At 38.8% G+C, this 14,240-nt stretch overlaps 1 protein-coding gene and 1 non-coding gene across 2 annotated transcripts; one reads left to right on the plus strand and one right to left on the minus strand.

Moving 5' to 3' along the window:
• Nucleotides 1-7,902: 7,902 nt before the first annotated feature.
• On the plus strand, nucleotides 7,903-8,010 carry LOC148579451 (small nucleolar RNA R71). The gene has a single exon (XR_015895771.1). It is a non-coding gene; the product is annotated as a small nucleolar RNA R71 (small nucleolar RNA).
• A 4,194-nt stretch (nucleotides 8,011-12,204) lies between these two features.
• On the minus strand, nucleotides 12,205-13,964 carry LOC110268385 (uncharacterized). The gene is made up of 7 exons (XM_088490181.1): nucleotides 13,949-13,964; nucleotides 13,781-13,865; nucleotides 13,536-13,668; nucleotides 13,191-13,348; nucleotides 12,847-12,970; nucleotides 12,574-12,756; nucleotides 12,205-12,462 (listed from the first exon to the last, which is right to left on the minus strand). The coding sequence occupies exons 1-7, from the start codon at nucleotides 13,962-13,964 to the stop codon at nucleotides 12,205-12,207; spliced, it is 957 nt and encodes a 318-aa protein (XP_088346307.1).
• Nucleotides 13,965-14,240: the final 276 nt, after the last annotated feature.

The raw sequence follows: 14,240 nt of genomic DNA on the forward strand, positions 1-14,240 counted from the left end.
TACTTTTTTATGTAGCAGCAAGGAAATCTAAAACTTCTTGTCGTAGGCAACTCTGGCATGTGTTCTGCTGGTTGGTTATTGACTGTGTTTAACTAATGTTTATGATGTTTTGAAGGATAGTAGAAGAAAATTATGCATTCAACTAATGTGTAAGAAGTCCCGGGAAACACATTGCAAGGAACCGCTTGGTGATAAATCTATCATCATGCACAGCACAGATACATCAACGTGGGAAAGCGTGAGATGTAACTGAAATGGCTTGCCCTTGATGTTGTGATGACGAAACTCCAGAACACAAAACACTATCAATAGTAATTAGAACACTAAACACTATTAATAGATTGAGATATTGAGATATATATATAAAATAGATATTAAGATATATAATCCTTTTATACTTGTATATTATATAGAGGGAACATAATTTTCTAATTAATTATTCAGTTCATCAGTTAGTTAATATAAATATCCTTAATCGTCCAAATAGTACATATATATATATATATATATATATATATATATATATATATATATATATATATATATATATATATATATATATATATATATATATATATATATATATATATACACATTATCTTACTAATTGCTTATACGGTTGCATATATTTGTATTTAATGTTACTATAATTAATAAATAATTCATTGTACCCTATACTTCATTAGTTTGCTTATAAGTTGTATAATTTTTTTTGCTCTTACTAATGGCTTCCATGAAAGCGAGAATATTGACAAAAACAACAATGTTAACCATATCCGTTATATTTTGGTTACCAAATGCAGAAGTGACATAGCATATGAAAGAGAACACAATACCACATAGAAGTATGAATTGACCATCCTATAAACTAAGGGTGGTATCAATATGTGGCATCTCAATCCAGACTAGACCAATAGCCCAATCAAGATCGGCCAGTATATCTAACCTTATGACCGGTCAAACTAATTAATGACGACGAACATGAGATGATGCAAGCAGCATCTTTAGGTGAGATACACATCGCTGATGTGAACATGAAAAAATTAATGACAATTTTAAATGTAACATTAGGAAGGCTAACCAAGCATAACAGTAAAGTTCATAAAACAAAAGATGCAGAGCGCTTTATTTAACACCGAGCAGTTTGGCTGGCTTTATTTTTAATGATTGCTCTGGCATGAAGGGATGACCGGCTCAGATATCCTCGGCAACATGATCATTGGCATTCCCTGGCATGCTGGTGCACGAAATTGTGATGTCCAGGCTCAAACTATTCCTGGCACGTGAGCAACTTGGTTTGCGTAATCGTGATTACACATTCATAATCTGTCACAACTTCGATACAACTAACCAGCAAGTGCACTGGGTCGTCCAAGTAATACCTTACGTGAGTAAGGGTCGAATCCCACGGAGATTGTTGGTATGAAGCAAGCTATGGTCACCTTGTAAACCTCAGTCAGGTGGATATAAAATAATTATGGAGTTTTCGAATAATAAATAATAGAATAGGGATAGAGGTACTTATGTAAATCATTGGTAGGAATTTCAGATAAGCGAATGGAGATGCTTTTCGTTCCTCTGAACCTCTGCTTTCCTGCTATCTTCATCCGATCAGTCTTACTCCTTTCCATGGCTGGCTTTATGTGATACATCACCACTGTCAATGGCTACTTTCGGTCATCTCTCGGGAAAATGATCCAATGCCTTGTCACGGCACGGCTAATCGTCTGGAGGCATTACCCTTGCCAATGGCTTCATCTTATCCTCTCAGTGAATAATATGCTCACGCACCCTGTCACGGCACGGCTATTCATCTGTCGGTTCTTGATCATGCTGGAATAGGATTTACTATCCTTTTGCGTTTGTCACTAATGCCCTGCAATCGCGAGTTAGGAGCTCGTCACAGTCATCCAATCATTGAATCCTACTCGGAATACCACAGACAAGGTTTAGACTTTCCGGATTCTCTTGAATGCCGCCATCATTCTAGCGTACGCCACGAAGATTCCGGTTAGGAGATCTAAGAGATATTCATTCTAGCTTATTTCATGTAGAACGGGAGTGTTTGTCAAGCACGCGTTTATAAAGGAGAAGGATGATGAGCGTCACACATAATCATCACCTTCATCACGTTCTTGGGTGCGAATGGATATCTTGGAAGTGAAATAAGATGAATTGAATAGAAAACAGTAGTACTTTGCATTAATCTTTGAGGAACAGCAGAGCTCCACACCTTAATCTATGGAGCGTAGAAACTCTACTGTTAAAAATACATAAGTGAAGGTCCAGGCATGGCCGAGATGGCTAGCCCTCAAACGTGATCTAAGATAGCATACAACTGATCAAAGATCAAAAGCTGATCCAAGATGCCTAATACAATAGTAAAAGGTCCTATTTATAATAAACTAGCTACTAGGGTTTACATGAGTAAGTATTTGATGCATAAATCCACTTCCTGGGCCCACTTGGTGTGTGTTTGGGCTGAGCTTGAGTGTTGTACGTGTAGAGGTCCTTCTTGGAGTTGAACGCCAGTATTTGTGCCAGTTTGGGCGTTCAACTCTGGTTTTGGCTCCTTTTCTGGCGCTGGACGCCAGATTTGGGTAGAAGGCTGGCGTTGAACGCCAGTTTATGTCGTCTATTCTTGGCCAAAGTATGGACTATTATATATTGCTGGAAATCCCTAGATGTCTACTTTCCAACGCAATTGGAAGCACGCCATTTCGAGTTCTGTAGCTCCAGAAAATCCACTTTGAGTGCAGGGAGGTCAGAATCCAACAGCATCAGCAGTCATTCTTCAACCTCTGAATCTGATTTCTGCTCAAGTCCCTCAATTTCAGCCAGAAAATACCTGAAATCACAGAAAAACACATAAACTCATAGTAAAGTCCAGAAATGTGAATTTAACATAAAAACTAATAAAAACATCCCTAAAAGTAACTAGATCCTACTAAAAACATACTAAAAACAATGCCAAAAAGCGTATAAATTATCCGCTCATCACAACACCAAACTTAAATTGTTGCTTGTTCCCAAGCAACTGAAAATCAAATAGGATAAAAAGAAGAGAATATACTATAAATTCCAAACTATCAATGAAACATAGCTCCAATCATATGAGCGGGACTTATAGCTTTTTGCCTCTTGAATAGTTTTGGCATCTCACTTTATCCATTGAGGTTCAGAATGATTGGCATCTATAGGAACTTTAGATTTCGAATAGTGTTATTGACTCTCCTAGTTCAGTATGATGATTCTTGAACACAGCTTCTTTATGAGTCTTGGCCGTGGCCCTAAGTACTTTGTTTTCCAGTATTACCACCGGATACATAAATGCCACAGACACATAATTGGGTGAACCTTTTCAGATTGTGACTCAGCTTTGCTAAAGTCCCCAATTAGAGGTGTCCAGGGTTCTTAAGCACACTCTTTTTTTTTTTGCTTTGGACCTTGACTTTAACTGCTCAGTCTCAAGTTTTCACTTGACACCTACACGCCACAAGCACATGGTTAGGGACAGCTTGGTTTAGCCGCTTAGACCAGGATTTTATTCCTTTAGGCCCTCCTATCCACTGATGCTCAAAGCCTTGGGATCCTTTTTATTTGCCCTTGCCTTTTGGTTTTAAGGGTTATTGGCTTTTTCTGCTTGCTTTTTCTTTTTCTTTCTATTTTTTTTCTATTTTTTTTCGCCCCTTTTTTTTTTTTTTTTTTTTTTCTGCAAGCTTTGTTCTTTGCTGCTTTTTCTTGCTTCAAGAATCATTTTTATGATTTTTCAGATTATCAAATAACATATCTCCTAGTCATCATTCTTTCAAGAGCCAACATATTTAACATTCTTGAACAACAACTTCAAAAGACATATGCACTGTTCAAGCATACATTCAGAAAACAAGAAGCATTGTCACCACATCAATATAATTAAGCTAAGTTCAAGGATAAATTCGAAACTCATGTACTTCTTGTTCTTTTGAATTAAAACATTTTTCATTTAAGAGAGGTGATGGATTCATAGGACATTCATAACTTTAAGACATAGTTACTAACTACTAATGATCATGTAATGAAGACACAAACATAGATAAGCACATAACATAGAAAACGAAAAACAGAGGAAACAAGAACAAGGAATGAATCCACCTTAGTGATGGTGGCGTTTCCTTCTTGAGGAACCAATGATGTCCTTGAGCTCTTCTATGTCTCTTCCTTGTCTTTGTTGCTCCTCCCTCATTGCTTTTTGATCTTCTCTTATTTCATGAAGCATGATGGAGTGCTCTTGATGTTCCACCCTTAGTTGTCCCATATTGGAACTCAATTCTCCTAGGGAGGTGTTGATTTGCTCCCAATAATTTTGTGGAGGAAAGTGCATTTGAGGCATCTCCGGGATCTCATGGAAATGAGCTTCTTGCGCCTCTTGAGCTCCATGACTGGGCTCTCTTGCTTGCTCCATCTTTTTCTTAGTGATGGGCTTGTCCTCTTTAATGAGGATATCTCCCTCTATGTCAATCCCAGCCGAATTGCATAGGTGGCAGATGAGGTGAGGAAAGGCTAACCTTGCCATAGTGGAGGACTTGTCAGCCACCTTGTAGAGTTCTTGAGGTATAATCTCATGAACTTCCACCTCTTCTCCAATCATGATGCTATGGATCATGATGGCCCGGTCTATAGTAACTTCAAACCGGTTGCTAGTGGGAATGATTGAGCATTGAATGAACTCCAACCATCCTCTAGCTACAGGCTTGAGGTCCAATCTTCTTAGTTGAACCGGCTTGCCTTTGGAGTCAACCTTCCATTGAGCTCCTTCCACGCATATGTCCATAAGGACTTGGTCCAACCTTTGATTAAAGTTGACCCTTCTAGTGTAGGGGCGTTCATCTCCTTGCATCATGGGCAAGTTAAACGCCAACCTCACATTTTCCGGACTAAAATCTAAGTATTTCTCCCGAACCATTGTAACATAGTTCTTTGGATCCGGGTTCTTACTTTGATCATGGTTCTTGGTGATCCATGCATTAGCATAGAACTCTTGAACCATTAGGATGCCGACTTGTTGGATGGGATTTGTTAGAACTTCCCAACCTCTTTTTTGAATTTCATGTCGGATCTCCGGATACTCATTTCTTTTGAGTTTGAAAGGGACCTCGGGGATCACCTTTTTCTTATCCACAACATCATAGAAGTGGTCTTGATGGGCTTTGGAGATGAACCTTTCCATCTCCCATGACTCGGATGTGGAAGCTTTTATCTTCCCTTTCCCTCTTCTAGAGGATTCTCCGGTCTTAGATGCCATCAATGGTAATGGAAAAACAAAAAGCTTATGCTTTTACCACACCAAACTTAGAATATTGCTCGCCCTCGAGCAATAAACAAAAGAATAGAAGAAGAAGAAGAAGAAATATGGAGAGGGAGAGGGAGATGTGGTTTCGGCGAAGAAGGGTGTAGAGGGGTGTGTTGTGTGAATTTGATGAAGAATAGACGGCTTTATATAGGGAAGGGAGGGGGGGTAAGGTTCGGCCATATGGGTGGGTTTGGGTGGGAAATTAGTTTTGAATTTTGAAGGTAGGTGGAGTTTATGAGGTAGGTTTATGGGGAAGAGTGGATGGATGTGAGTGGTGAAGAGGTGATGGGGAAGAGTGTTTGAGGTGATTGGTGAGGGGTTTTTGGGGAAGAGTGTTTATGGGGTTGTGTGAAAGAGAGTGGTAAGAAGAAGTGAGTGGAGGTATGTGGGGATCCTGTGGGGTCCACAGATCCTGAGTGGATCCTGTGGGGTCCACAGATCCCGAGGTGTTCAAGGATTTACATCCCTGCACCCATTAGGCATGTAAAAATGCCTTTGTACCCAACTCTGGGCATTCAGCGCCAGGTTGGTGGCCATTTTGGGCGTTCAACGCCCATTTGTGTGCCATTTCTGGCGTTGAACGCCAGAACCATGCCTGTTCTGGCGTTCAGCGCCCAGAAGCTGCCCATTTTGGGCGTTCAGTGCCAGCACCATGCTCTGTTCTGGCGTTGAACGCCAGACAGATGCTCCTCCAGGGTGTGATTTTTCTTCTGCTGTTTTTAATTCCGTTTTCAATTTTTATATTTATTTTGTGACTCCACATGATCATGAACCTACAAAGACATATAATTAAGAAAAATATAGTTAGATAAATAGAAATTGGGTTGCCTCCCAACAAGCGCTTCTTTAATGTCAATAGCTTGACAGTGGGCTCTCATGGAGCCTCACAGATGTGCAGAGCTTTGTTAAGACTCTCCAACACCAAACTTAGAGTTTGGATATGGGAGTTCAACACCAAACTTAGAGTTTGGTTGTGGCCTCCCAACACCAAACTTAGAGTTTGACTGTGGGGGCTCTGGTTGGCTCTGCTTTGAGAGAAGCTTTTCATGCTTCCTCTCCATGGTTGCAGAGGGAGATCCTTGAGTTTTAAACACAAGGAAGTCCTCATTCCATTGAAGGACTAGTTCATCTCTGTCAACATCAATCACAGCTCTTGCTGTGGCCAGGAAAGGTCTTCATAGGATGATGGATTCATCCTCTTCCTTTCCAGTATCCAGGACTATGAAATCAGTAGGGATGTAAAGGCCCTCAACCTTTACTAGCACATCCTCTACTTGTCCATAAGCCTGTTTTCTTGAGTTGTCTGCCATCTCTAATGAGATTCTAGCAGCTTGCACCCCATAGATTCCCAGTTTCTCTATTACAGAGAGCGGCATGAGGTTTATCCTTGAACCAAGGTCACACAGGGCCTTAAAGATCATGGTGCCTATGGTACAGGGTATTATGAACTTTCCAGGATTCTGTCTCTTCTGAGGCAATGTCAGTTGATCCAGATCACTCAGTTCATTGATGAACAAGGGAGGTTCAACTTTCCAAGTATCAATGCCAAATAATTTGGCATTCAGCTTCATGATTGCACCAAGAAACTTGGCAGTTTGCTCTTCAGTAACATCCTCATTCTCTTCAGAAGAGGAATACTCATCAGAGCTCATGAAGGGCATAAGGAGGTTCAATGGAATCTCTATGGTCTCTAGATGAGCCTCAGAGTCCTTTAGTTCCTCAGAGGGAAGCTCCTTGTTGGTCACTGGACGTCCCAAGAGGTCTTCCTCCTTGGGATTCACGTCCTCCTTTCCCTCATTGGTTTCGGCCATTTTGCTTATGTCAATGGCCTTGCACTCTCCTTTTGGATTCTCTTCTGTATTGCTTGGGAGAGTACTGGGAGGGATTTCAGTGATCCTTTTACTCAGCTGGCCCACTTGTGCTTCCAAATTCCTAATGGAAGACCTTGTTTCATTCATGAAACTCACAGTGGCCTTAGATAGATCAGAGACTAGATTTGCTAAATTAGAAGCATTTTGTTCAGAGTTCTCTGTCTGTTGCTAAGTTGATGATGGAAAAGGTTTATTATTGTTAAACCTGTTTCTTCCACCATTATTAAAGCCTTGTTGAGGCTTTTGATCCTTCCATGAGAAATTTGGATGATTTCTCCATGTTGAGTTGTAGGTGTTTCCATAAGGTTCACCTAAGTAATTCACCTCTGCTATTGCAGGGTTCTCAGGATCATAAGCTTCTTCTTCATAAGAAGCCTCTTGAGTACTGTTGGATGCAGCTTGCATTCCATGCAGACTCTGAGAGATCATATTGACTTGCTGAGTCAATATTTTATTCTGAGCCAGTATGGCATTCAGAGTATCAACTTCAAGAACTCCCTTCTTCATAGGCGTCCCATTATTCACAGGATTCCTTTCAGAAGTGTACATGAACTGGTTATTAGCAACCATGTCAATGAGTTCTTGAGCTTCTGCAGGCGTTTTCTTTAGGTGAATGGATCCACCTGCAGAAGTGTCCAGTGACATCTTTGATAGCTCAAATAAACCATCATAGAATATATCCAGGATGGTCCATTCTGAAAGCATGTCAGAAGGACACTTTTTGGTCAACTGTTTGTATCTTTCCCAAGCTTCATAGAGGGATTCACCTTCTTTCTGTCTGAAGGTTTGAACATCAGCTCTAAGCTTGCTCAGCTTTTGAGGAGGAAAGTACTTGGCTAAGAAAGCCGTGACCAGCTTATCCCAAGAGTTCAGGCTGTCTTTGGGTTGAGAATCCAACCATAATCTAGCTCTGTCTCTTACAGCAAAAGGGAAAAGCATGAGCCTGTAGACTTCAGGATCTACTCCATTAGTCTTAACAGTATCACATATCTGCAAGAATTCAGTTAAGAACTGAAAAGGATCTTCAGATGGAAGTCCATGAAACTTGCAGTTCTGCTGCATCAGAGAAACTAATTGAGGTTTCAGCTCAAAGTTGTTTGCTCCAATGGCAGGAATGGAGATGCTTCTTCCATGTAAATTGGAATTAGGTGCAGTAAAGTCACCAAGCATCTTCCTTACATTATTATTATTTTCGGCTGCCATCTCTTCTTCCTGTTCAAAAATTTCTGAAAGGTTATTTCTGGATTGTTGTATTTTAGCTTCTCTTAATTTTTTCTTCAAAGTCCTTTCAGGCTCTGGATCTGCTTCCACAAGAATGTTCTTATCCTTGCTCCTGCTCATATGACAAAGAAGAAGGCACAGGAAAATAATAATAATAATAGAGATCCTTTATACCACAGTATAGGGATCCCTGTGTGAGTAGAAGAAGAGGGGGAGACAAAGAATGTAATATAATGGAAGAAACACAACTGTGAGGAGGCTAGATATGTGAGATGAGATTTTAGGATATGAATGAATAAATAGAGTAAGATGGGAGAGAGAGAATTTTCGAAAATAATTTTTGAAAAGGAGTTAGTGATTTTTGAAAATGATTTTTGAAAAATGTTAGTAGTTTTTTTCGAAAATTAGGAATTAAAATTTAAAATAATAGTTAATTAAAAAGAAATTTTGAAAAAGGGGGAAGATATTTTCGAAAATGAGAGAGAGAGAGTTAGTTAGGTAGTTTTGAAAAAGTTAAGAAACAAACAAAAAGTTAGTTAGTTAGTTGAAACAAATTTTGAAAACCAATTTTGAAAAGATAAGAAGTTAGGAAGTTAGAAAAGATATTTTGAAAAGATATTTTTGAAAAAGATAAGATAAGAAGATATTTTTGAAAAGATATGATAGGAATTAGTTTTTGAAAAAGATTTGATTTTTAAAATCTCAATTAATGACTTGATTCACAAGAAATCACAAGATATGATTCTAGAACTTAAAGTTTGAATCTTTCTTAACAAGTAAGTAACAAACTTGAAATTTTTGAATCAAAACATTAATTAATTATGTTATTTTCGAAAATTTGGTATAAAAATAAGAAAAAGATTTTTGAAAAATATTTTTGGAATTTTCGAAAATAATTAAGAATTTTGAAAAAGATTTGATTTTTGAAAAAGATTTTGAAAAAGATAAGATTTTCAAATTGAAAATTTGATTTGTCTCATAAGAAACAACTTGATTTTTAAAATTTTTTGAAAAAGTCAACCCAAATTTTCGAATTTGATGAGAGAAAAAGGGAAAGATATTTTTTTGATTTTTGAAATTTTTATGATGCAAGGGAAAAACAAGAAAAATGATGCAATGCATGAAATTTTTAGATCAAAACAATGAATGCATGCATGAATGATATGAGTGTCAAGATGAACACCAAGAACACTTTGAAGATCATGATGAACACCAAGAACATATTTTTGAAAAATTTTTAATGCAAGGAAAACATGCAAGACACCAAACTTAGAATTCTTTAATGCTTAGACACTAAGAATTCAAAAATGCATATGAAAAACAATAAAAGACACAAAACAAAAAATCATCAAGATCAAACAAGAAGACTTACCAAGAACAACTTGAAGATCATGAAGAACACTATGAATGCATGAGAATTTTCAAAAAATGCAGGATGCACATGCAATTGACACCAAACTTATAACATGACTCAAGACTCAAACAAGATTCACAAAAGTATTTTTGATTTTTTTTTATGATTTTCTAATTTTTTTGGTATTTTTCGAAAATTATATGAAAAAGAAAAAATAAGGATTCCAAAATTTTTAACATGAATTCTAGGAATCTTGCATTCTTAGTCTAAAGCTTCAGTCCAGGAATTAGACATGGCTCACTAGCCAGCCAAGCTTTCAATGAAAGCTCCGGTCCAAAACACTAGACATGGCCAATGGCCAGCCAAGCTTCAGCATGTAATTCAGACATGACACGCCTGACATACTCATTCCCAAAGGAATAGGACATGGCTTTACAGCCAGCCAGGCTTCAACATGCTTCATGAAACACTAGAATTCATTCTTAAAAATTTTGAATAAAATTTTTGAAAACATTTTTATTATTTTCGAAAACAGATGAGAAAATTTTAGAAATATTTTTGAAAAATTTTTGAAAATAAAATAAAAAGAAAATTACCTAATCTGAGCAACAAGATGAACCGTCAGTTGTCCAAACTCGAACAATCCCCGGCAACGGCGCCAAAAACTTGGTGCACGAAATTGTGATGTCCAGGCTCAAACTATTCCTGGCACGTGAGCAACTTGGTTTGCGTAATCGTGATTACACATTCATAATCTGTCACAACTTCGATACAACTAACCAGCAAGTGCACTGGGTCGTCCAAGTAATACCTTACGTGAGTAAGGGTCGAATCCCACGGAGATTGTTGGTATGAAGCAAGCTATGGTCACCTTGTAAACCTCAGTCAGGCGGATATAAAATAATTATGGAGTTTTCGAATAATAAATAATAGAATAGGGATAGAGGTACTTATGTAAATCATTGGTAGGAATTTCAGATAAGCGAATGGAGATGCTTTTCGTTCCTCTGAACCTCTGCTTTCCTGCTATCTTCATCCAATCAGTCTTACTCCTTTCCATGGCTGGCTTTATGTGATACATCACCACTGTCAATGGCTACTTTCGGTCATCTCTCGGGAAAATGATCCAATGCCCTGTCACGGCACGGCTAATCGTCTGGAGGCATCACCCTTGCCAATGGCTTCATCTTATCCTCTCAGTGAATAATATGCTCACGCACCCTGTCACGGCACGGCTATTCATCTGTCGGTTCTCGATCATGCTGGAATAGGATTTACTATCCTTTTGCATCTGTCACTAACGCCCTGCAATCGCGAGTTAGGAGCTCGTCACAGTCATCCAATCATTGAATCCTACTCGGAATACCACAGACAAGGTTTAGACTTTCCGGATTCTCTTGAATGCCGCCATCATTCTAGCGTACGCCACGAAGATTCCGGTTAGGAGATCTAAGAGATATTCATTCTAGCTTATTTCATGTAGAACGGGAGTGTTTGTCAGGCACGCGTTCATAAAGGAGAAGGATGATGAGCGTCACACATAATCATCACCTTCATCACGTTCTTGGGTGCGAATGGATATCTTGGAAGTGAAATAAGATGAATTGAATAGAAAACAGTAGTACTTTGCATTAATCTTTGAGGAACAGCAGAGCTCCACACCTTAATCTATGGAGTATAGAAACTCTACCGTTAAAAATACATAAGTGAAGGTCCAGGCATGGCCGAGATGGCCAGCCCTCAAACATGATCTAAGATAGCATACAACTGATCAAAGATCAAAAGCTGATCCAAGATGCCTAATACAATAGTAAAAGGTCCTATTTATAATAAACTAGCTACTAGGGTTTACATGAGTAAGTATTTGATGCATAAATCCACTTCCTGGGCCCACTTGGTGTGTGTTTGGGCTGAGCTTGAGTGTTGTACGTGTAGAGGTCCTTCTTAGAGTTGAACGCCAATATTTGTGCCAGTTTGGGCGTTCAACTCTGGTTTTGGCTCCTTTTCTGGCGCTGGACGCCAGATTTGGGTAGAAGGCTGGCGTTGAACGCCAGTTTACGTCATCTATTCTTGGCCAAAGTATGGATTATTATATATTTCTGGAAAGCCCTGGATGTCTACTTTCCAACGCAATTGGAAGCACGCCATTTCGAGTTCTGTAGCTCCAGAAAATCCACTTTTAGTGCAGGGAGGTCAGAATCCAACAGCATCAGCAGTCCTTCTTCAACCTCTGAGTCTGATTTCTGCTCAAGTCCCTCAATTTCAGCCAGAAAATACCTGAAATCACAGAAAAACACATAAACTCATAGTAAAGTCCAGAAATGTGAATTTAACATAAAAACTAATAAAAATATCCCTAAAAGTAACTAGATCCTACTAAAAACATACTAAAAACAATGCCAAAAAGCGTATAAATTATCCGCTCATCACATGCACCTCTCAAATGTAGGCAGTAGACTCTTGGATGCAGTGAAAGAGGCACGGGAAGAGCTGATATCATCATATCTAATGCAGATCCGCTTCACAGGTGTATGTGTAGCCATGTGGTCAGCGTCTGCCTCACAAATAGTTGCGGCTTTGGAGCTCGGAGGGGTGATGGAACCAGCAACGCCGCCGATGCTCCCAGTTCGAATCAATTCACCACTGCGATCACCCGAGGCTGTGGTCACCTTCTGCAATATGTCCTGAGACACATGAGAGTCAGATTAGAAAGCGCTATGGAACATAAAAAGGTGCAACAGTTGAATAAGGAATGCAAATTGAAACGCCTTCATGTATTAATCAAAGTAAGGTACCAAATTAATATTGTTTTCTAAAGCAAGTGAGGCCATAATTTCTGGATCAGAACATATCCTAGACACGGTGATCACGCACGCCTGAAATTTATTTAGGCTATCATGCCTAACAGTTAGCTTGAAAAGGAGTGTCTTCTCAATTAGTGCATTCAGCTCCCCTGGGAAATGATCCCTTCCATAACCCTTTTTGTGCAAAATAAGAAGTCAGTCAGTCTTCAGTCGAAGAGTTCACAAAATATGAGGCTAAAAGGAAACAAACTACAAATCATGAACCTTAGCAAGCAGATCGCTGCAGATGTCAATGGCAGATAAACCTAAGAACTTTGAGGTGTAATTCTCAGAGAGAACAAAGGTTGCTGTATCTGAGTCATCGACAACCCGAACCTGAATGCAAAACCTTCGGGCACAAATAAATTCACATAAAAAAAGAGTGTCATATTGGTGAGGCTGCAAATGGTCTCACCAGATTCAATCACAAAAACATACTTGCAATGGGTCCGTTTGAAGGGACCAATGTCAATTCTAGTATAGCATCAATCTAAAAAAACCCACTGCAATTTTTTTACTATAAGGAGAGGACACAGGAACAAAAGAACCACACATGAATGGTCACCGACCTTGCAAAAAAAGTTGAAGCGTAAACATCACATTTGGCACAATAAAATTGGTCAGTAAGTGACTCCAGTCCCTGTGTGCATTGCCTGCAAGCCTTGTACCACCATGCATGATCTCTGTCAATGTCGATGACAGTCTCACAGGTCACATAGGTCGATTTCTGCAGAAAAAGATAGGGAAAAAATGCATGCAGGAAAATTAATTTAAAACATTCCTCCAAAGGGCCGTGTATCGCATGAAAACATGGAACGCATATATTGAACTGTATCATGTCGATTTCCACCAACAACATATGTAAATGGGTGTTGGGAAACTGTTTTAAAATTGGAAGCACCCAATCAACACACCTCAACAGTTTGCTTTATCTGATATATTGGTGCATAAGGTGTAAGGCTGAGAAAATCTTCAGCAGGAGAATGCCTTACTACCCGGCCTATAACATCAACGCTTGTGGTAAGCTTGCTACCAAGTCCAATCATCCTTGCATGGAAAAAAAAACAACATTACCATATCACAACTAAGATTTAAATGTGTTAAGTTGCTTGTTAAAGATTAGTGACAAAAAATGAAAGGCTTTGTTAAAGATCCGGACTTTTGGCGGAATTTCCTAACCACTTCAAGGTCAACATTCACCATGAGCCTTATTGTGTAGTTTGTGTTGGTGATAGTCATAACACCTGAAACAAAATTATATTTGATTCGACAAATACTTGGTTACATAGAAGCAGGTTTCTTGCAAATTTGCCAAATTTAAATATACCATTATAGAACTTCATTTTTGCAAATTGAAGCACGATTATATATTCAGTTGCCTTGTTGGCATCAAGAAGAGTGACAAATTCATATGCATAATTTTCCAACAAGGTGCATGATAGCTTCTCACTGCCACTTTTGGGTCCACAAGTATTTTTGATGGGGATTAACATATAACAGTTATAAGCATTAAGCAACATAATCAGAGGTAAGTATGGATTGTGGCATAAATGAGATACCCAAATTTTTTGCACACAATAAAATGGAAAAACTGACCTCAGATCATCAAGCTCGATTTT

Source organism: Arachis ipaensis, chromosome B10 (genome assembly GCF_059453495.1).
Source record: "Arachis ipaensis isolate K30076 ecotype BB chromosome B10, ASM5945349v1, whole genome shotgun sequence".
Lineage (NCBI taxonomy): Eukaryota > Viridiplantae > Streptophyta > Magnoliopsida > Fabales > Fabaceae > Arachis > Arachis ipaensis.